Raw genomic sequence first — 25,959 nt, 5'->3', positions numbered from 1 at the left:
CAGGGCCTGCTTGGCCTAATTAAACATCCTTTTCAGTTTACTGACTGGCGCTCCGGAGAATCCGAGGAGGCAGTGGGGGGCTTCCCAGAAATGGGAGACATGCTCTGCTCCCACCAGGCCTAGCGGGCTTCTTGCCACCGTTGTTCCAAGTTGTCTTCACCCATCCACGTCCCCAGGCGCAGTTGTGAGGGTTGTGGGATGGAGGTGTTGAAGTGTTCCCGGTGTGCACACTCCTTTCACTGAAGGACCGCGACGCGGCCGGCTTGGCCGTGGCCCGGGATGGGCGAGGTTACCGAGCACCGCGCCTCATCCGAATCTCCCGCCAGGCGTGGTGATGACTTTATTCCACCACATCATAGGCTTCCTCCTTCTCTGAGCGATGCAGAGCAGCCACATCTGAGCAGTGGTTTAATAATTAATAATGGATTGTAGTAGTGCCCTTGCTAAAAATAAAATAAAACTATCCATCTGCTAAACAAGAGTCAGAGGATGTGTGGAAGAATGCGTTATGCTTAGCAGATGTTTTGGTTGGTGGGGGTGGGGGGGGGGGTCTCTCCTATTCCTCTGACTCTCGGACTGAGCCCAGGAAGGATCGGAAAGACTGACTTCCCTTCCCTTTCCTCTCTTCGCTTTTGTGACAGTCCCCTCCGGCTCTGTGCCTGTGTGTTTTCACCAGGCGGTGGTGGCCCGCTGATTTTTGGGGGGGCCGGGGCCGTTCGGGCCGTGCCCCTGCCCCCTTCCCGTCCCTGGGAGCCAGCCGCCTCGCTTGCCTCCCAGCGGGGTCACTCGGGGAGGGGGCCTCTCCGGGGAGGGGGGCTCACTGCGCCCTGTCCTTCCGCAGCTGTGGACGTGGCTGGAGGAGCTGCAGAAGGAGCTTCTGGATGACGTGTATGCCGAGTCGGTGGAGGCCGTGCAGGACCTCATCAAGCGCTTTGGCCAGCAGCAGCAGACGACCCTGCAAGTGACGGTGAACGTGATCAAGGAAGGGGAGGACCTCATACAGCAGCTGAGGTGGGCCGGTCCCCTCCTCCCGCCCGCATCCCCTGGAGCCGGCCAGGGAACAATGAGCTGTTTAATTCCCTGTCCTGCTAGGTGGGGAGCAAATAACATGTCTGCATACAGAGGACAGTAACCTCCCTTTCTTTCTCTTTTTTGTTTTTTTCCCTCTTTGACTGTTTTTTTTTTTTTTTTTTTTTTTTAAACTCAATGATTTTTCTCATCACGGCATTGACTAATAAACTTTCCCAGAACTCGGCTTTTATTAATATGTCCTGTTAACAGCTACCTAGTAATTATTGAAACTTCCTTACAAGCCGGGCTGATTTAAACCTCCCAGAACTGTGTCCTTCAGACCCTGAGTGACCCGTGTCCCCAGAGGATGGTGGGTGTCCCTGGCGCGGGAGCAGAGGCTGGGGGAGACCAGGCCCCAGGTGTCACTTTCCTCCCTGCTCTGCGGGGGCTGGAAGCAGACTTCCTTTATTGGATCCTTCGAGGACAGCTTCTCAAATCATTACTGCTAACTTCACGCGATGCTCACTTTGCCGCGAGTCAGGCGAAAGGGACTCAATAAAGGCCTGATTGATTGCATTAGAGTTTAACCCCTTGTTCCTGATGGGACTCTACCGTTTTAGCAAGCAGGGATCGTGGATTCTGTTCTCTCTACCTAAGGAGAAGAGTGGCTACGGTGAAGCGCTTCGGAAGTCACTTTCTGGAGTTACTAGGCTGCTTTGCAGGGGGACGGTGGGCGGCGCGGGGGACAGTCTTCGGTGTGGCCGCAGACCTGGCGGCTGGCTCGCAGGAGGAAGCCCAGTGTTGTTGCTTCCTGCCGGCCTTCCTCCCCCTGAAGTCTGCGCGGCCGGATCTGGTGTCTGACGATGGGAGACTTTCTCATGCCGCCCCGTCCCCTCTCCCTTCCGCAGGGACTCTGCCATTTCCAGCAACAAGACCCCCCACAACAGCTCCATCAGCCACATCGAGACGGTGCTGCAGCAGCTGGACGAGGCCCAGGCCCAGATGGAGGAGCTCTTCCAGGAGCGCAAGATCAAGCTGGAGCTCTTCCTGCAGCTGCGCGTGTTCGAGAGGGATGCCATCGATGTGAGTGCCCCCTCCTCGTCCCCCGCCGGTTCCGGCGTCTTCTCCCCCTGCGTTCGGGGCAGGACAGAGGAAGGAAGGCTTGCGTCTTGGCCTGCGAGCCGAGGGGGCTGTGCCGGAAGCCGCACCGCACAGCAGGACGGAGCACAGCCTGTGTGAGTGCAGTCGAGCCCGTCTGGCTGCGTCCTGGCCTGTTGGGCCCGGGGCCGGGTCCCACGCAGCCCTCCCCTTGTCTGAGGCACACACTTGAGGCCGCCACTCTCCCCTGTTCTTTCTGTCCCTCCCCTCCCTGCCCCCTGCCCCCGCCTGCCCCCACCAGGAGCGAGAATAAGGCTCCTCAGTGGTGATAGCATTTGCAGAGAGCAGGAAATCCAGTCTTTTCCAAGGAGTGTGCCCAGATCATCTTTCATCCTTGCCTACAAATTGCCCCTTATCTGTGAGTTTCTTTCCTTTTACTTCAACAAAAGGCCGTTTCTTAATGTGCCAGGGAACATCTGAGTTTTGAACCTGATGAACTGCAAGCCCAAGTAAATATAATTGGATGATGCCGAATCTGTGAAACACCGATGAAGGAACCAAAACTCACTTGAGCCAGATGAGGCCAGTCTCCCGGTGCCTGTCAGCTTCACGCGGCTGGTGGAGCACGTTGCCCAGGCAGTCTGGAGGGCATGCCCTGCCCGCGCAAGGGCCTCGAGGGCACGCAGACCCAGACCCTAAATCCACTGGGGCAGAGGGACGGTGGGGGCTCGCGTAGACTGCTTCACTTACCTCGGCTGAGGGGAGGACCCTCTGCTGAAGTGGGCTTTGCCTGCTTCTCTCGGGCCTGTCTGTAGGCCCAGCTCTGCGTGTGGTACAAGGACCAGGCCAGGCCCTGTGCGAGGCCTCTCGGGGGGTGGGCCTTGGTTGGCCACTTGTCTAAACTTCCCTCAGTGTTTTCATTAAAGAAAGGCCTTCTCGGCTGTTCTTATCATCATCTCTGGTTCACGACAGGAGAGGAATTAAGCCCTATGCACATTGGTAAAATCTGCTCTCGGTCTTGATGTTTAGAGACACATGAAGCCAGGTAGGGAAAAGGCACGCTGTCCTCAGCTCTTTAAGGACCTGCCCACGGCCTGGGCCTGCAGTCCAGCTTCCAGGTTGCTGGCGGTATGAACAGAAGACCCAGCATGGCTGTTTTCCTCTCTGATCTCTACTTCAGATGAATTGCTTATGTAAACTTAGCTGCTTGTTGAATAGTTTCAATTTGGAAACAGGCATTATTTGAAGTTTCTCTTCAAGACATGTTGATATTTCAAAAAAAAAAAAAATCTCTTGGCTTCATCTGTATTATTGCTACTTTAAAGGGAAAAAATTTAATTGTATTTCCATTATCAACAAACTAGTGTTTTAATATGTAGTTCAGAAACCAGAAACCTACATTTTCTCCACACCAAAGCTACAAAGTTCCAAGTGGCCTTAATAAAGCCGGTGTGCCAGGCCAGGGGTAAGTGCTTTCCTGAGCTAAGGAAATTAAACCCGCAGTGCAGTCACAGGCCAGCTACAGTGTAGTTTAAAAGCTTTTTAAAATGTCACAGCCTAAGAGCCTCTTTTCTCTGGAGTAATCCTAAAACATGAAAACCTGAGCAGTTAGGACTTCAGCTGGGATTTCCTCCCTTATCTGGGAAAATGCTCCATCTGACTGCACATGTGAGGAGTTATCTTTATGGTAGAAACTTATCTATTCCTTGGCCAATTGTTTTTTAAATGTTTATTTATTTTTGAGAGAGAGCGTGAGCGGGGGAGGTGCATAGAGAGAGGGGGCAGAGTATCCAAAGTGGGCTCCACACTGACAGCACAGAGCTCAATGCAGGGCTCGAACCCACGAACCATTGAGATCATGACCTGAGCTGAAGTTGGATGCTCATCCGACTGGCCCCCCAGGCGCCCCGGATCTAGGTTTTCTGCGCTGAGGATGTTGCTGTTTCAGCCTCTTCCTATTTCCAGGGAAAACCTGCTCGATTGCTCTGGAAACAACGGAGTCATTACTACCGCGTCCTGTGACAGTTTGTTTATGGAACACAGTTATATGTACCATTAGGAAGAGAAATAACACAAGTTATTTCTCCAGAATTGGTATTCAAAAGTCATTTCCACTTTCTTGAGCTTTGTTTCTGCCACCAATTTCTTGTCTTCACATGTGCGATTGACAAACTGTGACTGTAAGCCTTGGGCAGGATTTCTCCTGATGATCTTTTGATCATGGCCATCGCCGGGGTTTCTTGAAGCTTGGTGAGCGTTTTCAAATCCCGCCGGTTCTAGCACATCCATCTTTATTTACTGTCCGCTGCTTGACTGCTGTCTGAGCCCTATCACTGTCTCCGTGAGACATTAGCGCTAAGTCTGTACCTCACCACCACACCCAAGTCTCTTCTGCCTCAGTGTCAAAAAACAAACGTTAAGAAAGAAGATTCCCCTTAGAGGTAAAGATTAAAGGTATGGTCATCTTCTTCCTTGTTAAAAATACTTCCCCTCAGTGGCTTTTTGGCTTAAGTGTAATTTAACATTATTTAAAGTTATCAATTTTATAAATTAATGTAAATGCATATACTGTATGCAGACCTCTCTAATGAAAGAATAAACCTGGAAGATTTGTGCCATAGGCATTTGGGGAAGCCTTCGGTTTTTATTACCTTTTATCTCCTCGCTGGATTCTGTGTCAGCTCTCTCACATTTCTCAGATTTTCAAACTCATGTGGTTACTGCTCTTCTGGATAAAGTAAATCGGGACCCCTGGGGAATGTTATTCCACTGAAGTGTATAATACAGTATTCTTTCACAAGAAGTTTTTTTCTTCCTTTCTGGATTCTGTAACTTCTCATCTTAATTTTTTAAAGCGTATTACAAAAGTTTTCAAACCTGCACCAAAGTTGCAAGGATCGTATAGTGAATACCCATGTGCCTGTCTCCCAAATGTAGCAGGATTGTGTGTTCCCTGCTGCAAATCCCCCTTCTTTTGTTATTGTTATGCTGTAATAGTTGAGAGAAAAGCTTTGTCCGCTTATCATTTCACTCCTAAAGACTCTTAAGTATCTCTCCAAAGTAAGACCTTTTCTTATATAACCAGAGTCGTACCCCTCTCCCCCCACCCCCCCACCAGAGTCCTTGCTCTCTAGGACCCTGCTTCTCTTGGACCCTCTACGGGTGGCCCCTACTGGGCATGTGGGCACTGTGCCCACATAAGATACTTAGCCTTTCTGTCCAGAATCGTCTCTTCAGCTAGCCTTCTTTTCCTCCTGCTGTGACTTGTGGAAATAACTGTGTCAGCTGAAGAAACCAGGTCCCACGTTCTGCATTCACTTAGTGATTTCTTCTGTTTAACTAGTTTTCTTTCCCTGGTGCTCCTTATAAACTTGGAGTTTAGGTGTAAAGACCTGAGTGAGATTCCAGGTCTATTTCTGTGCCAGATGCTCCACAGGACCCACAGCTTCTCCTGTCAGAGGTTGGTCCTGTCTGGCCCCACTTATGTGGGGCGCGGAGGTTGGTCTGCAGGATGAGGATGGGGCAGCCTGACCCTCCCGCTGGGTCCCCTCTTTCTTTCCATTACAGTTAACTGCACAATGATCATTGTCTGAATAGTTATTTCACTAAAATTAAAAAAATAATTAGAACAAACTTTCTAATTTTATTATTTCTGCATTTAATAACTAGATTTATCTATAAAGGATAACCTTTCTTCATTGTTATAGGCTTAAATTTCTAATTACCAATTTTAGGATAAAGATTGGTCTCCTGTCAACCTCTAATCAGAAGAGTTTTTCATGTGGGGTGCCTGGGTGGCTCAGTCGGTTAAGCTTCTGACTCTTGGTTTTGGCTCAGGTCATGATCTCACGGTTCATGAGTTCAACCCCCACGTTGGTCTCTGCACTGACAGCACAGAGCCTGCTTGGGCTACTTTCTGCCCCTGTCCTGTTCGTGATCTCTCTCTCTCTCTCTCTCTCTCTCTCTGTCTTTCAATAAATAAATACATAAATACATAAATAAACAAACATGAAGGGGAAAAAAGTTGTTCATTTAATTTTAGGCTTTTTAACTCTTCTTTTTTTAAAAAGTACCATTAGGGGTTAATGTGTTTTTGTATGTTTGATAAACTTTGTTCAGTTGTGGTAGGTTTTTGTGTCTGACTGTCCCATCTGTGGCCCATGGAAGCCCCAACAGCTGGCTTCCATGTCCCTGGGACCCAGTCACATTCCTTTCTTCCTTACTTGGCGCAGTGAGGGGTCTCAGCACATGTTCGTTATTTTGTAAGTCTCGGTCCTAAGGAGACACTCTCCTCTGTCAGATCATCTCAGACCTTGAGTCTTGGAATGATGAGCTTTCTCAGCAAATGAACGACTTTGACACAGAAGATCTCACAATAGCGGAACAGCGCCTGCAACACCACGCAGACAAAGCTCTGACCATGAATAACTTAACCTTCGATGTCATCCACCAAGGGCAGGACCTTCTGCAGTATGTCAATGAAGTGCAGGCTTCTGGTAAGGAGTGCATTTCGGTCTGTGTCACTTGTGGGGTTTTTATTGTGTGTGTGTGTGTGTGATGTGTGATGTGCGATGGCTGAAAAGCATGGTCAGCCCCTGTGACGTAGATGTTCTAGGTACCTGCTCTTCGAAAGGAATGTTTTGGCTGTTTTGTGTTCACATGTGATCACCTGTGACATTATGATTAGCGCACTTAGCCCTTAATACTCTTGGCTTGTCATTTCAGGTAGCATGAATGCTAATTGTCCATGAATGAAATGTGAATCTCCAACAAATTTTTCACATTCTTTATTTTTTTCTTAGTTTATATTTTACCAGCAGATGTCACTATAGGCTCAAAAATGTAGACAGAAATGTGTAGTGTTTGAAACTTAGCAACAACCTGCATACTACATCACTCATTTTACACAAATCAGATGCTTCCTAAAGAGTAAACTGGGTGTGCAGTGATACACGACAAAAGCAAGCCAAAGTTCGCTCTCTTCTAAGAGTGAAGCACCTGTCACCACTTACCACTGTGGAAAGATTGACCCGAAATGGGTTTGGTTTGATTAGCCGTGCATTGTATTTTGCTCTGGAACACAGCAGATATGTTGTTTGAGACCCCCTCGCGTGCTTGGAGGCACACAGAAACAAACACTCCTGTGTTGGTCACGCCTTCCTTGAACTTGGCCCGACCAGCAGATTATTCAAAAGCACGGCGTCCGTCACACGGCTGAAGAATGGGTCGATGTGCCCACCGAACTCTCGGCTCTCCCTTCATGTCCACAGGCGTGGAGCTGCTTTGCGACAGAGACGTAGACATGGCCACCCGGGTCCAGGACTTGCTGGAGTTCCTTCACGAGAAGCAGCAGGAGCTGGATGTCGCGGCTGAGCAGCATCGGAAGCACCTGGAACAGTGTGTGCAACTTCGCCACCTGCAGGCCGAGGTGAAGCAGGTAAACAGAGGGCTGCACGCGGAGCCAGACCACAGCGGGCCCCCGTGCGTGGGCACTCGGTGTGTGACCACCTGGAAATTGGGGAGACTGTCCCTGTTCCAGACACAGCTGTTCTGACACATGATGTAACATACCCACCCCCAGTACAGCCCTAGCTCGTGTGTAAGCGTTGTTCTCACACATGATGTGACACACTCCCCCAGGGCAGCCCTAGCTCATGAGTAAGTGTTGAGCCAGCGCCCGGACAGCTGTGTGTTGACTCTGTAGTGGAGAAGGCTTCCAGCCCAGCAGACGTAGCACTTGAAAGTAACATCCATTTGGCTTGTTTTGTTACTGGTAATCTCTTGCTTGAAACTCTGAGCACATAGCTTCTCAGGCTAAATAACGATACGATTTTTCTGCCAAATAGGCTGGTATCACAGCTTATGCAGGGCTGGAGACTTCTTCTGTTACCAGCATGCTGCACTGCCATGTCTCAGATAGCATGGCAAAATAAAAATGGAGTATTTGAAAGATGTTTTCGGCTCGTAGCCATTGGGATTCTATACGTACATCCATTCAGCATGTACGTGACATTTTATCTCATGAGCAGAGAAACCCCTCGTGATACCGCCTTCCTGGCAAGGAAGGTATGGCCTTCTGAGATTCTGATGGAGGCTCAGAAAAGCATGTATTAGGTCGAACGGAGGGGATCAGGTGCCTCTGGAGTGTTAGCAGTTTGCGGTGTGTATGTGGGTGGCACTCACACTGAAGCAGGTGTGCTGTCAAAGTCGAAAACTAAAAGAGCACCTGTTGGTGCCCCATGTGATGAGATAAAGTATCGTGACCTGCCTTTTAAAGACCAGTTCATAGGGGTGCCTGGCTGGCTCAGTCAGAAGAGCATGTGACTTTTGATCTCAGGGTCATGAGTTTGAGCCCCATGTTGGGTGCAGATTAGTTACATAAAACTTTATTTTTTTTAAGTTTATTTATTGATTTTGAGAGAGAGGGAGCTAATGCAAGTGGGGAAGGGGCAGAGAGGGAGGGGGACAGAGAATCCCAAGCAGGCTCTGCAGTGTCAGCACAGAGCCGGGCACAGGGCTCAAACTCACAAACCGTGAGATCATGACCTGAGCCAAAATCAGGAGTCGGATATGGAGCCAACTGAGCCCCCCGGGCCCCTCCGGGCCCCCCAAAACTTAAAAAACAATAAAGACCAGTTAATAAAGTGTCCCTCTTGCTAAAAACAAAACCGTGTGTGTAAGAAATAAAGGACTAGACTATCCACTAGGAATTGCATTTGCCTGTAAATATTCTCTACGTAACAGGGCAGGATGTGGTCGATGGCTGGTGTTCATTTAGCAGCCATGTGGTAGGTTAGGCACACATGCTGGCGAGGGGTTGCCACATGGCTCTTGCAGCCCCAGCTCCCCTGTCCCCTTCCCAGGCAGCAGGAAGGGCAGAGCATAACAGGGAAGAAGCAGTACTGGTATCAGAAAAGAAATGTGTTCACACGGCTGCCCCGAGGCTGCTTCAGTGATGTCAGTAGTGGGAGGTGCTACGGAATGTTCCTAGCCTCGATGAAGCTGCATGGAGGGGCTGAGAAGCAGTTTTAGACTAAGGCCCCCCCACCCCCCACAGTCTAAGTTTTCTGAGTAAAGGAGATGAGGAAAGCCAGCTGTAGGGCGGGCAGTAAGTGGTCTTTGCCACAAATAACTACCAGAATGACCTTCCACAGCTGGGGAGCCTCTTGTTTGTGTGTGATGCTGGGAATCCCGTGCTTTGACCCTGGGCGTTACAGCACCTCTGAATTCATTCTCTGGTTAGTGGGCCATTTAATGCTGACGTTAAATTAGAAAATACGTTGGTGAAATAACGTAGTTCCTTTACCAAGCAGTTTGCTAATTTTGCATGTTAATAAGGATAAAAGGAATGAAAAATACTTCCCTTGATTATCAGGGAATTGTTTGTGGCCGTAGATCTAATAGGTGATTCTTAATCCGTTTTGACCTGTGGACTAACAGTAACCATCAGCTGGACGCTCTGCCTTTTCAGCTCCCATTTGAAAGCATAAGTAATTTTAAGAATTAATCTTAGAACGTGGCACTTCTGATCAGATACCTTAGAAGGACATCAGGCTGTTGGCAGGTGGGACCATAAGGAAACCCATGTTTCCCAGCGGATGGGAGCAGCCTGACCTCCTCGCTCACTTGGCTCGTGTCCCGGCTGGCCTGCAGGGGGGCCCCCAGGGGAAGGCAGAGGCTTGGAGGTCCCCGTGTCGTGTTTCAGGTGCTGGGCTGGATCCGCAACGGAGAGTCGATGCTGAATGCCGGACTCATCACAGCCAGCTCCTTGCAGGAGGCAGAGCAGCTGCAGAGGGAGCACGAGCAGTTCCAGCACGCCATCGAGGTAGGGACACCGGCCCGCCGCCCGCCCCAGGACATGCATGTACGCTCCCTCGCGGGGGACTGAACCTGAGCCAGACGGGGTTCAGCAGGACCCTAAGTGGCAGCGCTGATGCTCTACAGTTTCCTTCAGGGAAGCAAACGGGCAGGTGACTATAGTGAAGGGGACGATGCGTGTGCCAGCTCGGGGACCTCACGGTGCCACCCCAGAACGCCTGGTGGCTCCCGCTGTCCTCCCGCCTTGAGGGTCCCGGCAAGACGCACCGCCCTCTGTCAAGAACACTTGGCACCTGAGAACCCATGCCAGGGTCTGGGCTTGAGGGGTGTTCTGTTTTGCTGGTCTCTTAAGCACATCCCTGGACCAAACAGAGCACTGTGGGCAGCTTACCCAGACCAAGTGCAAATCACAAATTCACGGTTATCCATAAACAACACTGCGCACAGAACTCTCTGACCCTGATGAGAAGCAGTGTTTCTCACCTTGATGGGGGTCGGTGCCAGGCCGGGACTTCAGCAGAATGGCTTGGCCCAGTTCCAGGTCCATTTACAATTCACTCTCACAGCATATGGATTAATTATTTGTAGAGTTTAGGGGAGAGGGGAGAGTTCATTGTGATAGGTGGTCTCAGGGTCAACTCAAGGGAAAAAGAGCATTTGCTTGCAGAAAACTTGTTTCCTGCTCTGGTTGCATACATAGCCAGAGAAGAAGGCTACAGAAAATAGCGGTAATTTATTCTCGAGACTAACTTAACTTTCAACTACTCAGTGTCAGCAGACCTGTGTTAACACTTCCTAAAGCCCAGAGTTTGGGCATCTTTTGAGAATTGTACACTGTGCCTAGTGATTTCTAATAACTGCTAACACATGTCGTTGTGTCTGAGTGAAGGACAGGGCCATATTGTGTATGGTCTTTCATGGGATCATTTTGTGCCTTTTCACACAATCTGTAAAATTTTGCTGTTGTCTAAAACAAAACAAAACAAAAAAACAGTTCATGTCACAGACCCACGGACCCCTCTACCCCCCCTGACTGCTACCCTGTGCAGCACTCTGGTTCGTCAGTGGGAGAACCTGGCCTGTCAGCATCTTGTGGAATCTTCTAGGAGCACACACAAGCAGGAATTCTACCGAACTTGTGATGTTATGTTGATATTTTAATATGGCATGAACCTCCAGAGAGCACACTTGGTTCATTCTTAGCTTTTAATTATGTTTCTCTCTCTCTCTCTCTCTCTCTCTCTCTTTTTTAAAGTCAATAGTTCTTGAAAACTTTACTCAAGTACACAGTTTAAGGTAAAAATGCACTCACTGTGGCCACCTTTTTGTCCGTGTGTTCATTGGCCTCTGGCTGCTATTGTAAGAAGGATGAATAGGAAGAATAAATTGGGAACATTTCAACAGCTTTCTTAGAATATTGGCTATTAAGGTTTTTTCCTGCTATTTCTCAAGCTGAGAACCCACAACTGAGACCCATTCTGCAATGTCTTAGTGCATTTCATCCTTCATTAGGTAATTTAAGTATAAACACAGTTGTTGCTGGGCATGAACACTTTGTTGTTTTTAACTGAACCGTGTGCTGTGTTTTCAGAAGTGTCCTAATGAGCATTCGCTGAAGTTGTTTGGATCAAAGCAAGCGGAGCGGAGGGACCACAGCCTCCCTGGTAAATAAATGCGTGACGCCCCCATCACACAAGTGTTCCCTGTCCTTTCTCTTTCCTTAGAAGACGCATCAGAGTGCGCTGCAGGTGCAGCAGAAGGCGGAGGCCATGCTGCAGGCCAATCACTATGACATGGACATGATCAGGGACTGTGCCGAGAAAGTGGCGTCTCACTGGCAACAGCTCATGCTCAAGATGGAAGACCGCCTCAAGCTGGTGAACGCGTCTGTCGCCTTCTACAAAACCTCAGAGCAGGTGAGGAGGGCCGCTCTAGTCCTTGGGCTCCTCACCGGCATTCTGTGTGGAGCTTAGTTTTGTTGGATAGTTCAGTCGTTAACTCGTCAGTCGTTATCGAGCCAGTGAACTCAACTTCAAGCAGAGAAAAGCATTCTAGAAGTAGAATGATCCTTGCCTCCCCTAGGAATCCAAGAGGAATAGGTTGGAAAGGACCCGAGAAGACATCCGCTTTCCTCTCCTTTAGATTCATAGCCTGAAACACCAGAGAGAGACCGGAAATTCCGTTTTTATTTTGTTCTTGTTCTGAAAGACCTGCCTACTTTGGCCCCTGCGTTTGTCCTCACCTGAGGTGGGGCCCACAGTGCCTTCCGAAGGTCTTGGTCCCCAGGCCAGCACTTTTATCCCCAGAGCATGACTGACCACACTTCCCAAAGATGCCATCTGTGGCGTCAGATGCCGAGTGGCCCCTCTGAGCCTGCGGCTTTCTGCTCGCAGGTCTGCAGCGTCCTCGAGAGCCTGGAGCAGGAGTACAAGAGAGAAGAGGACTGGTGTGGAGGGGCCGACAAACTGGGCCCCAACTCCGAGACAGACCACGTCACCCCAATGATCAGCAAGCATCTGGAGCAAAAGGAAGCGTTCCTGAAGGTACGGAGTGGCCTCCGGGGTGCTGCTGCGTCCCTGCACAGGGCACACAGACACGAGGGGGCTCGCCATGGGGTGTCCCCATGTGCTGGGTGTGCAGGCCGCCTTCGCTTTCCAGGGGGAGCCCCTGTGTGCAGAGTGCAGTTCGGTTGGTGTTGAACACAGAAAGAGATTGATTTGGTGAGACAAGAGTGCCTGTACCTTAAAATAATCTTCCTTTGGAAATTCAGCCTTTTTTAGGAACAAAGACTGAAACCACTGTACAGTGGATAAGGGGCGGGAACACCCTTTGTGATTTCCAGGATTAGTTACTAATACTTGTTCAGGAAGTGTTTCCTGCAAAACATTGAAGCCCATAATCCAGGCTTGAAGTTTGAAGTGTGAGCAGCTTTAAATGAGGACTTTTTTCTAGCCGCTTTTGTCGTGTGTGTGTGTGTGTGTGTGTGTGTGTGTGTGTGTGTGTGTGTGTGTTCGTTCGTACTTCAGTCACCCAGAAGTTCTGAAAAGTGCTCAAACTGTTTGCCAGCACTTCTGTGTCTTTATGATACGCTCTTTCACTCTGGAAAAGATCTCCTGAGACTCGGCCGGCTGCCACTCAGCCCCATGAAAAGTAGGCATGGCGTTTGCTTTTCATTGCGGCCTTACCGAGTTTAGTTTTGTCATAGCTTCAGTGTTCTGACACCTCTCACACCATTTCCTGTTACATTTAATAATTTCTGTTTCCATCCTGAAGGTGATCCTCTGTCCTGACAGAGTTACTGTCTGGTCTGGGAGAACAGATTGTAGCTCTTTGAAAATTTCTATCTGGGAACTTTTTTTGAGCTTCCCTCACATGACTCTCTTTTTCGGCGACCGAAGTTGGGAAAACAGTCGTGGCTTCCTCGGGCTTGTTATTTTAACCATTTGCCACAGGACCTGAAAGCCCGTGTATGAAACAGCCACCACCGTGAGGCTGTTTGGACCTGGAATCATCGTAATTTGTCTTTCTCTGGAATCCGTTCAGAATAAAACAAAATTGAATACTACTTAGTTCATTAAGAAAGATACTTAGAAAAAATTTAAAACAAAAATCATCACAGGCCTGTTCAGATTTCTGCATTCAACTGGAATTCCGTAGTGTTTGGGTGTTAGGGATCTTTAAACTTTTCATTAGGGAAGTTTAAGGAGCATACCAAATAGAACCGATACCAGACTTCTGTGTCCCTGTCACAGGCAGTGTCAGTAACTATCAGCACGTGGGCATGTGCCCACCTTCACTGCGTTACTTTAAATTCTAGATATTATATCCTTTTATTTGTAAATACTTCAGCATATGACTAAGTATTAAATTCAGCCTTTCTGGGGTGCCTGGGTGGCTCAAGTCGGTTGAGTGTCCAACTCTTGATTTCAGCTCAGGTCATGATCTCACGGTTTGTGGAATAAAGCCCTGCTAAAATTACCATTTTATAATATTTAGCATGGCACCTGCTTCAAATGCTTCTCTCCCTCCCTGTCCCTCCTGTGTGTGCACATTCTCTCAAATATATTTTTTAAAATTCTGCCTTTCGGGGCACCTGGGTGGCTCAGTTGGTTAAGCGACCGACTTCGGCTCAGGTCATGATCTCGCAGTTTGTGAGTTCGAGCCCTGCCTCGGGCTCTGTGCTGACAGCCTGGAGCCTGCTTCGGATTCTGTGTCTCCCTCTCTCTCTACCCCTCCCCTGCTAACGCTCTGTGTCTTTCTGTCTCTCAATAATAAATAATATTTTTAAAAAAATTTTTAAATTCTGCCTTTCAAAAACATAACCACAACACCATTATCCTGTCCTAAAAATTAACAGTATCTCTTAATTTATACAAAATCCAACAGTGTTCAAATATCTCTGATCGATCCATAAACGTCTTTTATATGTAGTTTTAATCAGGATTCTAAACAGGGTCCACGCATTGAATTTATTGGTATGTCTCTTAAATCTCCTTCAATCTAAACAGCACCTCCTTTTATTAGTATTTATTAGTTGAAGAAGCGAATCACTCCTACTGTGCTATTTCTCTCACTCTGGATTTCCATGCTTGCGTCCCACACGGTCTTTTAGCGCCCTGGATCCTCTGAGTTTGTTATGTCGAGAGTTTCGGTCGGATCCAGGTTTGCGTGTGTGTGTGCGTGCGCCTGCGGTCCGCTTACCTGGCACAGGTGTTCTCCCCACGCGTACTTCCCATGGCATCACATCAGGAGGCCCAGGAGGCCTGCTGCTCCTTCTATTCGTGTGATCGGGGGCATCGTCAGTGCTTCAGATGTAGGGGGTCCCATTTACCTGTCACGTGCCTTCCACGTCTGCCTTTCACCCAGTGGCTTTAGTGCCCTGTGGTGATCATGTTTCACAAGGAGTCGCAAAACTGGTAATACTCCATCATTACTTCTGCCTTGATTAGCTAGAATTCTTCCCTCCTTAGCTGTTTGGTTGCTTTCAAGTAGAGTTTGTCCAGAACAGGCAGAAGTGCCTGATTCTTTCCAATTGTTTATCATTTTCGGGATAATGAGCTGTTACCCTAACAACCTCTACATGTGATTAATTTTCTTATTGTCTTCATGGATTTTAATATATTTGGTGTGTTTTAATCAACTGCAGTCATTTATCTTTTTTATATTCAACCTGTCCCATTCGTGGGTGCTCCTTCCACTCAGAAGGGCCCTGATGTCCTTCTGACATAACCCTGGTTGTCTTCTGCAGCCTCCTCACTGTTTCGTTACAGCCGCTGATTTCAGGCTTATCTGGAGAGACCCGTGATAGAGTCTTAGGTTAATTGAAAAGTGTCCTAGCTCCACCCACCAGAAAGGCTGGAAACAATGACCGACCAGAAAAAATGAACTCCCCAGTACACAGTCCCAGTTGTGGTCTATATACCATGTACCACACGCAAGGAGACAGAGCTCCCTGAAGAAGTATTAATTCCAGATCTGAGGCAGGAAATGTGTAAGGGATTTCCAATTCAAATATAATTAAGGATTTTTTCCTCTTGTTTTTTTTTAAATACATTAATGAGATTACTTATTTGGTTTCTAAAGATGGAATGTCCGTTATCTGTGACAGTAATATCACGAAACAAGCCACCCCAAAACTCGATGGCTTAAAGTAGGGGTTGGCAGACTCAGACCTGAGAGCTAAATCTGTCCACTCTCATTTATTAACATGTTGCCCGTGGCTACTCTCCTGTCGGGGTGGGGGGAGGGGTTGGGGAGATAGAGACCGAATGACTCGGGAAGCTGAAAATTCTGTCTGCCCTTTTCAGAAATCCAGGCACAGCTTAGCTGGGTGCTCCGCCTCCAGGTTTCTCCCCAGGCTACTATTGAGGTGCTGGCCAGGGGATGTGGTCAGCTGGAGGCTGGACAGGCCAGCGGTCCCTCTCAGCCCCGTGCTGTGTGCACCTGTCCATAGGACAGCGCTCAACATGGCAGCTGGTTTCATCAGAGCAAGGGCTCAGAGACACAGTTGTTCTTGTTGTTGTTTTTAATTGAAATAGGATTTAACCTGTGTATCCTCCAAAGCACAGGTTGGCTTGAAAACGTTTTAGGTAAAGGTGTATGCTAGAGCTATATGCTGTTGTCACCCGTATGTATTCAAAATACATGTTTGTATGAGTCCAATTAACACCACGTTGCTCTCCCTGTACTTCTTAGGCTTGCACGCTTGCTAGAAGGAATGCAGATGTCTTCCTGAAGTACCTGCACAGGAATAGTGTGAACATGCCGGGAATGGTGACCCACATCAAAGCTCCTGAACAACAAGTAAAAAGTGAGTACAGTCGGGACTCCCTTTACCGGCAAGTGATGCAAGGAGCTTGGTGAGAACGCGGTCTGAAAATCCTAAGATCCGGGCTTCGTTTTAAACGTCCGTTACGTATTATTAAAGTTCTCACCAATTTTCTTCGTTTACTAATCAAGTATGAAACAAATGATCTAGATTGATAATTTATTGAATAAAGTTGAAGAGTGTAAACAGGGAGAACACACAGCATGGTATTTATTAGCTTTGACTATTTTGTTACAACAAGTGAAAATATTGTAAATCGGAGAAAAGAGGAAAATCAGAATTTTTCTGTAGTCAAAATATTTTTAAAAGTTCAAATCAAGAAATTATACACCAATATCGTTCTGTAAAGTGTTATCAATTTGACATACTTAGAAAGCAAATTGCCAGGTATCGTATATTTTGGTATCTTTTGAATATAAACTTCTGTAAAACCATGTTTTTATGTATATGTAGTATAAGCGCATAGAAGCAGATCTGGGAAAATTTTACACTAAATTATTAACAGGATTGGTATGGGTGGATGTGAGAGGGGCTGATGGTTTCTACTCTAGAATTCTGATGGGATACTTCACAGTGAAAACAACTTCAGGTGTTCTCGAACTTAAAACTTGGATTTAGTCATAGTTTTTTCAGGTTCAAATAAAACGACATGGAAATGGATCCTCAGAAAACGTTCATGAATTTAGAACAGTCTTGACACAAAGGCACCTTGTGTCCACCGTAATCCTTCCCGAGAGCTTCAGAGATCGGCACTAAATACATGAAGAAACTGGGGTCCTTCATCCTTCCCTCTCAGAGTTGGGTTTCGTAGGGAAAAAATTGCCATAATCTGTTAACAAATGATTCCTCTTACTCTTTAAGGCCATATGATTGGCAGAAACTTTGTTATATTCTGCTCCCTGTTCTTCGGGATTCATCTGTTAGAGGTGTCACAGAAATACTATCCATCACATGGGTATAATCCTCTAAGCTCCACAGATGAGATCCGTATTTATTACTTGGTGGGCTCTTCTCTTGGGAAAATGAGTGACTAACGCAACCATTTTTCAGCAGGAGCAAGTTACTTGCATTGGTAATCTATTTACTTGGCTCATTTTAGATAAAAATCATTGCCTTTCTGTCATCCTTCAGTATTGCCTTTGGTTGTGGGTCTTCGTCTGCTTTGTCTGATCACAGACGTGACGATCCTCAGGAGGCTGTCCTAGTCCAATGGGTGTGTGTGTGAGACAGGGGACTGTGTTCCCTGTGCCCACTTACGTGATAGTCACCGCACGTTTGCTGCTGTTTGTCATCATTCTGGGTGCTCTGGAGAATTAAAAACTAAATGTTTGGTTTCTCTCATTGGGTTCACGTGTGGGATGGTGCATTAGACCCACGTAAGGGCGATGGTGCCAGAAGAGACCGCGTGACCCCAGACAACCCTCAGGTGCTTGAGGAAGGCCGGGCAGTTTCCCCTCCCAGGCCCCGCAGGGGTGGTTCCCTGCCCTGCTGCTCACGCGCCCCAAATCAGTCCTGCCCCAGGCTGGGGTGGTGGAAAGAAGGAACTGGAAAAGACCGATTGGCTCACATTCATTTTCATGTGTCATATTTTCATTTCAGTGGTAGCTTATGTTTCTGACTGGCTTCAGATTTCAAAGCGTTAATTTGCATTGCTACGTTAGTTTACTTTTTCAGTAAAGATCGTATAGCCTGACCCCTGAGCTGCCAGGTAAGCACTGCTCACGGGTTCTGGTTTGTCGCAAAGTGGCTCAGCCTCTCGGGAACCCTGAAATATTTGTGGACCGCTTAATATTTTTACAGTTTCCTAATGTTAATTAAGTTATAATCTAGACACTTTTATTTGATTTGCAGTTTCAGTCTCTGGAATCTTCTCCTAAAGTTTCTCGTGTGTTTTATAAACCTTTGGAGTAAAACAGACTCCCTGTAAAAATTGTTTTGAGTGTGCAAATGTATATAAATTATCTAATTCCATAGCCACTGGTCACCACTGTCAATACAACTTAGTCCTCGTTCTGTATCAGAATTTAAAGCTCTGCTGTATGCTTTTTAATGTGCAGTATAATGATTTCATAGTTGGCTTAACCTGACCCCCAGATGTTGCTGTTCAGTTTTTCCAAACGGTGCCTTGGTGTTTGTGCACCTGATACATACCGCTCGTGTAAGCACCATACATCCGAAGGCTTGAACAATCGAATTCCTGGTTCGCAGCCGTACACACTTCCAGTGTTGTTATCTGTTGCCAGAGTGTTCACTGCAAGGCTTGTGCCCTGTTTCCCGTCAGTAATGCGGGGTCACTGGTGCCTGTACCCTCTGCTCCCCAGCCTCCCAGCATATGGGAGGACACAGTCCTTGCCAGGAACATGGTGGAAGATGGCCCCATCGTTGGAGTGAAGTTAAACATGTTTCTGTGTATTTAGTGGCCACATTTTAGAAATCACAAACTCCATGTTTATATGCTTTGCTCATTTTTCTAACAGACAGTTCATCTTTTTCCTGTTTACTGGGAAGTACACTAGCTCTGTGTTTTATATTTCCCAGTAATGTTAACTGGATTTTTAATTGGTGCTATGTTTTTACGATGGTTTGTGTTTGGTTATGACATTTTATAATTTTTATGTAATCAGGGTTTTTTGGCCTTTCTGGCTCCATGCTTCTCTGTTGTCACGTCCCTGCTTCTCTTATGGTTTATGGTTTTGTTTTTGTCTTTGTAAAAACAAAAAACAAAAGAAGAAGAAAGAAAGAAAGAAAAACCAAAACGTTGTTTTCTTCTAGTACTCCACCGTTCTGCAATACATCCTTTGTACTAAGTTCCTTCACAGGAAGGTTTGAATGTTGTTGAATGAAATGCCTAATACCGAAGTTTTGTCGGCCGTTGTCAGTTTGTCCCAGCAGGAGACACAATAGCTTATCCCGTTAATCCAGCCAGCCTTAAGTTTCCAGTGACCTCCATCCTAAGATAATAAGTTGGGGTAAGAGAATAAGGAGAGGTCTGGTTGACATGCTCATTGAGAACATGGGGGAGGCAAGTGTGGCTCTCTTAACTGAATGCTCTGTCTTACGTTGACATTTGCATGAAGTCTGTAAATAAACATGAACGGGATTTTGCAGGTGTCTCCGTTGATTGCAAGCGCCAACATTCGTCTTCCTCTTTATCCTCTTAGATATCTTGAATGAACTCTTCCAGCGGGAGAACAGGGTATTGCATTATTGGACCATGAGGAAGAGACGGCTAGACCAGTGCCAGCAGTATGTGGTCTTTGAACGAAGTGCCAAGCAGGTCGGTCACGACCCCGGGCTCCCCATTGCTCTCCACCCTCCGTTTGCACCTCTGTCCTCAGCTGGGCAGCTTTGGACGTTGCAGCCATGTTGAAAACCACTTTCAAATGATGAGACCAGTCGTGCCTTTTAAATAAGTTTGCTATGAAAAGAAAACCCACAACCCTGTAAAACTGTGATTTGGGCTCCCAGCAAGCATGCCACACAGCCTGCCTCTAGTGCCATTACCTCGTATTTAGGGCCAGCAAGTACGAGTCGTAACTATGACGATGATTCAGAGATCATTGTTGGGGTGCCTGGGTGGCGTAGTCAGTTGAGCATCCAACTTTGGCTCCGGTCATAATCTCGTGGTTCGTGAGTTCAAGCCCCGTGTCAGGCTCTGTGCTGACAGCTCAGCGCCTGGAGCCTGCTTCGGAATCTGTGTCTTCTCCTCTCTCTCTCTCTCTCTCTCTGCCCCTCCCCTGCTTCCACTCTGTGTCTCTCTCTCTCTCTCTCTCTCTCAAAAATAAACAAGCATTAAAAAATTTTTTTTAAATCATTGTAGAATCCAGGTCTGTGCTTGTATAAATATTATAGTGGGTGTTTTTTTTTATATTGCTATATTTATATTTTCAACATAAAATTTTGTTCTTCAGGTAAATTAAGCTAAAATAAAGTGTGACAGAATTTCTAAGAATTCAGTAGAATAAAAAAATGTTCAGGCAGTTGGCTAATGTAGAGATATCAAGACGATTTTTTTTTAATGTTTATTTTTGAGAGAGAGATGGAGACAGAGCACGAGTGGGGGAGGGGCAGAGAAAGAGGGAGACATAGAATCTGAAGCAGGCTCCAGGCTCTGAGCTGGCAGCACAGAGCCCGACATGGGGCTTGAACTCACAAATTCAAGATTATGACCTGAGCCGAAGTCGGGTGCTCAACTGACTGAGCCACCCAAGTGCCCCAAAGACGATACGTTTAGGGGGCCCCTGGCTGGCTCAGTAGATACAGCATGTGACTCCTGATCTCAGGGTTGTGAATTTAAGCCCCAGGTTGGGCATGGAACCTACTTAAAAAAAAAAAATCTGTTTAGAGTTTCTGTCTTCTGAAGTCATTTTGAGATAAGGGTTTCTGCCTGAATGGTTAGTCACGGAAGGTCGTTTTAGAGTAAAGTCTGTCTGACCCCTAACTTGAGCTAAGATTCCTGTCACTTCTCCTTGGCCTTAACGGGAGCATAGGAATCCATAGCCGTTTGTCCAGAATTTGGAGCGTCAGGAGGGAACAGAGGACAGAAGGCTGGTTCTCAGGACGCCTGTCTGAGCCTTCTCCTGTCCTGCAGGTCAAGGCGCCTCTTCAGTGCTGTGGTCCCTGGTGACCACACCACACATGGGCGGTCTTCTAAATTCACCTGTGCCTGTCACAGAGTAAGGCAGTCAGTTAAATCTTTTAGCTTAAGAAAGATCGAATATTCCTCAGCACGATTTCCCACTTAGGGATTTTCTTTCAGTTTGGTCAATGTTGGTCTCCAGAGGGCGGCCAGGTGCTCTGGGGATCAGTTCCCCAGAGATTGATAAGCTGAAGTTCATGGTCCATGGACCTGGCATCCTATCTCAGTCTTTCTCTGCTGGTTTCACCAGGTGTAGTTATCATATTCCCAGCACAAGGGCAAGCAGTAGTATTTTTCAGAGCTTAAATTACATTTTCTTAACATTTGATTTGATGATCGTTCCACCATATTTCAGATGCATGGGGGCCTGATTTGTTTTTAATTAGAGATTGTTTCATAGTCTTTTCTCCTATATCTTTCTTTATTGTTTCTCTGTTAAAAGGCAAGCAATCAGCTACAGAGAACAAAATTGTAAATAACTATTTTAATGGAGAAAAACAATAGATGTGTTGTTGCTTTTTCCTAAAGTTGGCTCATTGGCCACAAATGAGATCATTAAGCATAGGCCGTTGCAAACGATGACCCCGTGGCCCTGTGGGTTCTCTTCTGTGCCATGATCCTGGGGTAAAACCCAGTAGTTATACCACCAGTGTCTGCGCTTCTCAGGACGGAGCCCTGAGGTCACCTGGATGCAGCGTCCCTGGTGGGGGTTCGGAGGGGGGACTCCGGCCGCGGTTCTGTCTCTGGGCGAGTCCGGCCCTTGGACTTCCTGGTTGCCTCCTGCCTCTTCTGCTGCTTTCCCAGGCTCTCTGCTGTCCCCTCTTCCTTATCTCTGCAGCTGAATGTTGGCATTTTCCAGGGCTCAGTCTGGGGCTTGCCCTTGTTTCTCTTCCCCATCTTCTTATCTCCTCTGTGGGTGTCTCCCAGCCCTGACCTCCTTTTCTGGCGTCCAGACTCACAAATCCCAGCTGTCTCCGTGGTGTCTCCACTGGGGCCTTCCTGAGAACAGAAGTGGACTCACGACGCCTGACCCCCGCTCCTCGTCTTATGGGGTGTGTCCCCCTCGTCTTACACAGTGTATCTCCTGAGCCTCCTCGTCTTACGGGGTGTGTCCCCCCCCCCCTCACCTTTCAGGATGTAGAGCTCCTTCCCATATTTCCCCAGTTTCTCACCTTCACTCCCTCGTGAGTCCCATAGGTGCGGACTTCCCACACGTGTCAGACCTGTCCTCCCCCTTCACGTCCAGAGCCCTCGTGCTATGGAAACCCCAGCCGTGTCCTGCCCAAACCTTTGAACCAGTTTGCCGACCAGTGTTGCCTCTTCTACTCACTGTCCACTGCAGTTCCTTTTCCTCACAGCAGCCGCATTAGCTTTCCCACAAAAGTCCAGGCTGTGCCTGTGACCTCCAAGGCCCTCCTGCCCTCCCCGGCCTCACCCCTGGCCTCTCTCCCCGGCTTCCCCTGCAGGCCAGCTCTATCAGCCTGGGGCTGTGGTGTGCACCTCTCCGCCTGCTGAGCTTCTCCCCATTCTTCTGAGCCCCCTGCTTTGCACCAGTTCCTGAGCCCCGCCCCCTGCTTCGCAGCCAGCCTCTCTCGGCCTGGACACCACATGTGCTGACCTCCCTTTCTAAGCGTGGCGTCCCTGCCCTCACTTGTCTTCGTGCCTCTTTGTACATCCCCCTCCCCAGTCGGCGGCGGGGGGGGGCAGGGCAGCCGTATCCAGGCCTGACAGCAGTGACAGCCCCACTCAGGAAGCTGCACGGCAAATAATCTGTCTGGGTCATGCTTTCCTTTTCGTGTTTTCTAAAATGCTATAAGTGCTGTGATGTATCTAGTAGAGACAGTGACGTTTCTGCTCTAAGACCAGCAGCTCACAGCGGATGGCCCAGAGATTACAAACAGCACATACAAAATCTTCTACAGTTTTCAAAAATTTATTTATTTTGAGAGAAAGCCTGTGAACGTGTGAGCAGGGGAGGGGCAGAGAGAGGGGGAAAGAGAATCCCAATCTCGGCACTGTCAGCATAGAGCTCGACTCAGGGCTCGATCCCACGAACCACGCAATTGTGACCTGAGCCAGAAATCAAGAGTCAGATGCTTACTGACTGAGCCACCCAGGCACCCAAGAACCTCTTGAACACTTTAATCATTGCTACAGAAGTGACATGGTTACAACCTTCTAGAATGTCAGGTGTTTTTTTTATTTTCTTTTAATTTTGGAATTACAGTGCTTACTTCAGAAGCCTGTCTCTCTTTGTGGGAGCACTCTACGTGTGTGCCAGCGCTGGCTGGTGACATCACATCTGAGTGAGACACGACAGAACTGGGACTCTCTTTGCCAATGCTGAGCCGTGAACATCTCCGTTCCTTCCCTCTCTAGGCTTTAGAGTGGATCCATGACAACGGAGAGTTCTACCTTTCCACACATACGTCCACGGGTTCCAGCATACAGCACACACAAGAGCTCCTGAAAGAGCACGAGGAGTTTCAGATCACCGCGAAGGTAGGTCCAGGTTGGTGGTGGCCGTCTGTTCCGTCACCCGCCCACACAGCAGGGCTTTCCAGAATAACCCACCACAGGATACTCCGTGTAAATAAGGTATTGCTCAAAGAAATCGTTTCATACCGTATCCAAAATTGGAGACACAGAGGGACCCCAGTGGCTTGTCCTACGTTAACGTAGGGGACTCTTCTCTCTGCGTTTCCCAATTCCCTCCCTTTACCTCTTGTCTCCCTTGGGTCTTCGGATTTCTGCAGATACCTTCCTTCGTGTCGTCTCTTTTGTCCTTTTCCTTATTCTTTTTGTTTTCTTTCTGGTTTCTTTCGCAAGGTCTTTTCTAAGTACTTGCTATTTTTAGGAAACCCTGTTTGGTGTGACCGACCTGGCTTGGGTGTGTCCTGCGGGGGCTTCCTTTCCCCGTCTCGAGGTCTCTAGTCGGTGACACTTGCTACAGGGACGCTGCTGTCACCAGCCCAGTCCCGTGGCAGTGTTTACCTCGGCGCCCTCTCTCTTGTGGTTGTCCATAGGCTTATAAAACAGAGATGTCTTCATTTTCCTCCTGCAAATCAAAAAAGAATTAGATACGTGGCTTATGTAGCAGATGTGAGTAAATACACATTTTTATGCAAAAATGTAAGACTCTTCATACTGACATAAATGTTTTCCCAGTTAAAGTATATGCTTGCAGAGGCTGATTTTTTTTTTTTACCTCAAAACAGTTTGGGGGTTTTTGGGGTTCCTTTCTCAACCCGTGGTGTTTTTGTTTTTGTTTTTCAAAGTTTTGAATTCCGTTCTTTGTCATATTTTCAGAAGTGCTTCTTTTTCTTCATGGTAGACTTGACTTTTCTTAAAAGTTGCAAGTTAATTCAAATTTCACACTAGAAAGAAAGGATTTAGCTGGATAGTAGTTTGGCTAAAAAGAAGTGTTCATGTATAAGTAAAACAGGATTTTCTTGTGTGGCCCTTTAGGTAGCTGTGGAAACCATCAGTGGGAATTTTTAAATCCTCGAGAGTGACAACAGCTATTTTGTATTATGTTTAGTGGTACTTCTTTATGTTTTCTGTAACCATTTCTGACTCCTGGTATTCTTCACTGCCCTCTCTCCCGCCCACCCACAAGCTGTAAGTTGATTTCCTTCCCTTCACCCTCGGGCCGCTGGGCTCTGGGAACCCTTGTTCCCTGCTCTGGAGGAGCTCACGGTCCAGGGTGGCTGCAGGCGGACTGACCACTGCGGGGCTCGGTGAGACCTGGCACTGGGTGGGGACACCATGAGCATGTAGGGGTGGGCAGGGCTCAGGCAGTCTGGCGGTGACAGCTGCACCCAGCGCGGGGGCCGTGGGCACCCAGAGGAAGGCGCCCACCCACTCATTTGAGGAGAGCTGGCCTGCCTGCCTCTGCAGGTAAGCATCATGTCTTTTGCTTCCCCGAGATACAGCACACCCTTGGCTGTGTAGTTCTTGTTTCTGTTAACAGTGGGAGGGTAGGTTACAGTTGTGTGCGTTACAAATTTGGTTTTTTCTGAATAGCCTTTGATTATAAAGGTATTAAGAAAATGCCTAAGATGCCACTCAGAGATAGATTTAAGAGTTGTTCCTCTTCACTAAGCTAAATTTCCATTAACGCTGCATTCTGCGGACCATTTGCACAGCCAAACAGCCTGGTCACCGCACGACTCCAGGGGGCGCCGTGCGCACAGAAGCTCACGTGAACGTCACTGTCTGCGGTGCAGTCGCATGGCAGCCATGTTCCACCAGTAGGGTGTGTTCAAAGGGAATTTTTATTCCTGAATTTCCCTCCTCCTCAGATGTGGGGTGTGGTTGTTACACAGTGAGCAACAGGGGCATGCTTTGGCTCTTGTGTTTTATAAAAATAAGCATCTAAAATCACCGGTGTGACACCTGACCTTGCCGTCTCTCTCACCGGGTCTGCTGGATCCGTTTTGCCCAGAGGAACTAGTGGTTTTGGAAAAGAAAACCTCTCGCTTTTTCGCTTAGCATCTCATTCCCATGGGTTTCTGGCTTCCTTTCTCTTCATCAGACCACACCTGCTCGTGCCTGGGCATGTCTGTTGCTCGCCTTCTGCCCCTCCTCATAGTTTCTTCTAAGAAACCGTTTTACCCGTGTCATGGAGAGAATCTGTTGCTCTTGATGTGACCGTCCTCCAGTTTAGTTGTTACAGCGGTCAGTGTTGTAACACATTTAGTGCAATGGAAGTAAAGCCTTTTTGTCACTGTCTCACCATGAAGCCTCAGCTTGATTCCTTCGCAGCTCCCGATGGAGTAATTTCTCAGAGTGCTTCACAGGCACCACCTGTATCCAAGTCACGCGTGTTTACTTAAAAGCCAATTTCTGTCCTTATTCGAGACTTACTGACTTAGACTGTTTAGGAGTGAGGCCTGAAGATGAGCGTCTGTAAACAAGCTCCCAGGTGACTTTTCCGCAAGCGCAGTGGAGTGGGAGGCCCGCGGCCCGAGACGCAGAACTTTCCTCCTCCTTCCCACACACTTCCTGCATCCCGGTCACCACTGTCCCCAGCGCCAAAAGCCTTCATTTGCTAGAAAGTGTC

At 47.8% G+C, this 25,959-nt stretch overlaps 1 protein-coding gene across 2 annotated transcripts in view; it reads left to right on the top strand.

Annotated features, from left to right (window-relative positions):
• Positions 1-25,959, top strand: part of TRIO (trio Rho guanine nucleotide exchange factor) — a 353,108-nt gene that overhangs the window by 214,234 nt on the left and 112,915 nt on the right. For both annotated transcript variants that reach the window (XM_042953023.1, XM_042953031.1), the window contains exons 12-21: positions 842-1,011; positions 1,920-2,094; positions 6,410-6,605; positions 7,380-7,546; positions 9,815-9,934; positions 11,652-11,843; positions 12,321-12,470; positions 16,123-16,237; positions 19,417-19,532; positions 23,274-23,396. In XM_042953023.1, the coding sequence (XP_042808957.1) occupies positions 842-1,011; positions 1,920-2,094; positions 6,410-6,605; positions 7,380-7,546; positions 9,815-9,934; positions 11,652-11,843; positions 12,321-12,470; positions 16,123-16,237; positions 19,417-19,532; positions 23,274-23,396 (1,524 nt within the window). The remainder of the gene's footprint in view (positions 1-841; positions 1,012-1,919; positions 2,095-6,409; positions 6,606-7,379; positions 7,547-9,814; positions 9,935-11,651; positions 11,844-12,320; positions 12,471-16,122; positions 16,238-19,416; positions 19,533-23,273; positions 23,397-25,959) is intronic.

The sequence above is a fragment of the Panthera leo genome, chromosome A1 (assembly GCF_018350215.1).
Source record: "Panthera leo isolate Ple1 chromosome A1, P.leo_Ple1_pat1.1, whole genome shotgun sequence".
In the NCBI taxonomy this organism is placed as follows: domain Eukaryota; kingdom Metazoa; phylum Chordata; class Mammalia; order Carnivora; family Felidae; genus Panthera; species Panthera leo.
Note: the sequence above shows the minus strand (reverse complement) of the source record. Positions and strands in the feature narration are given on the sequence as shown.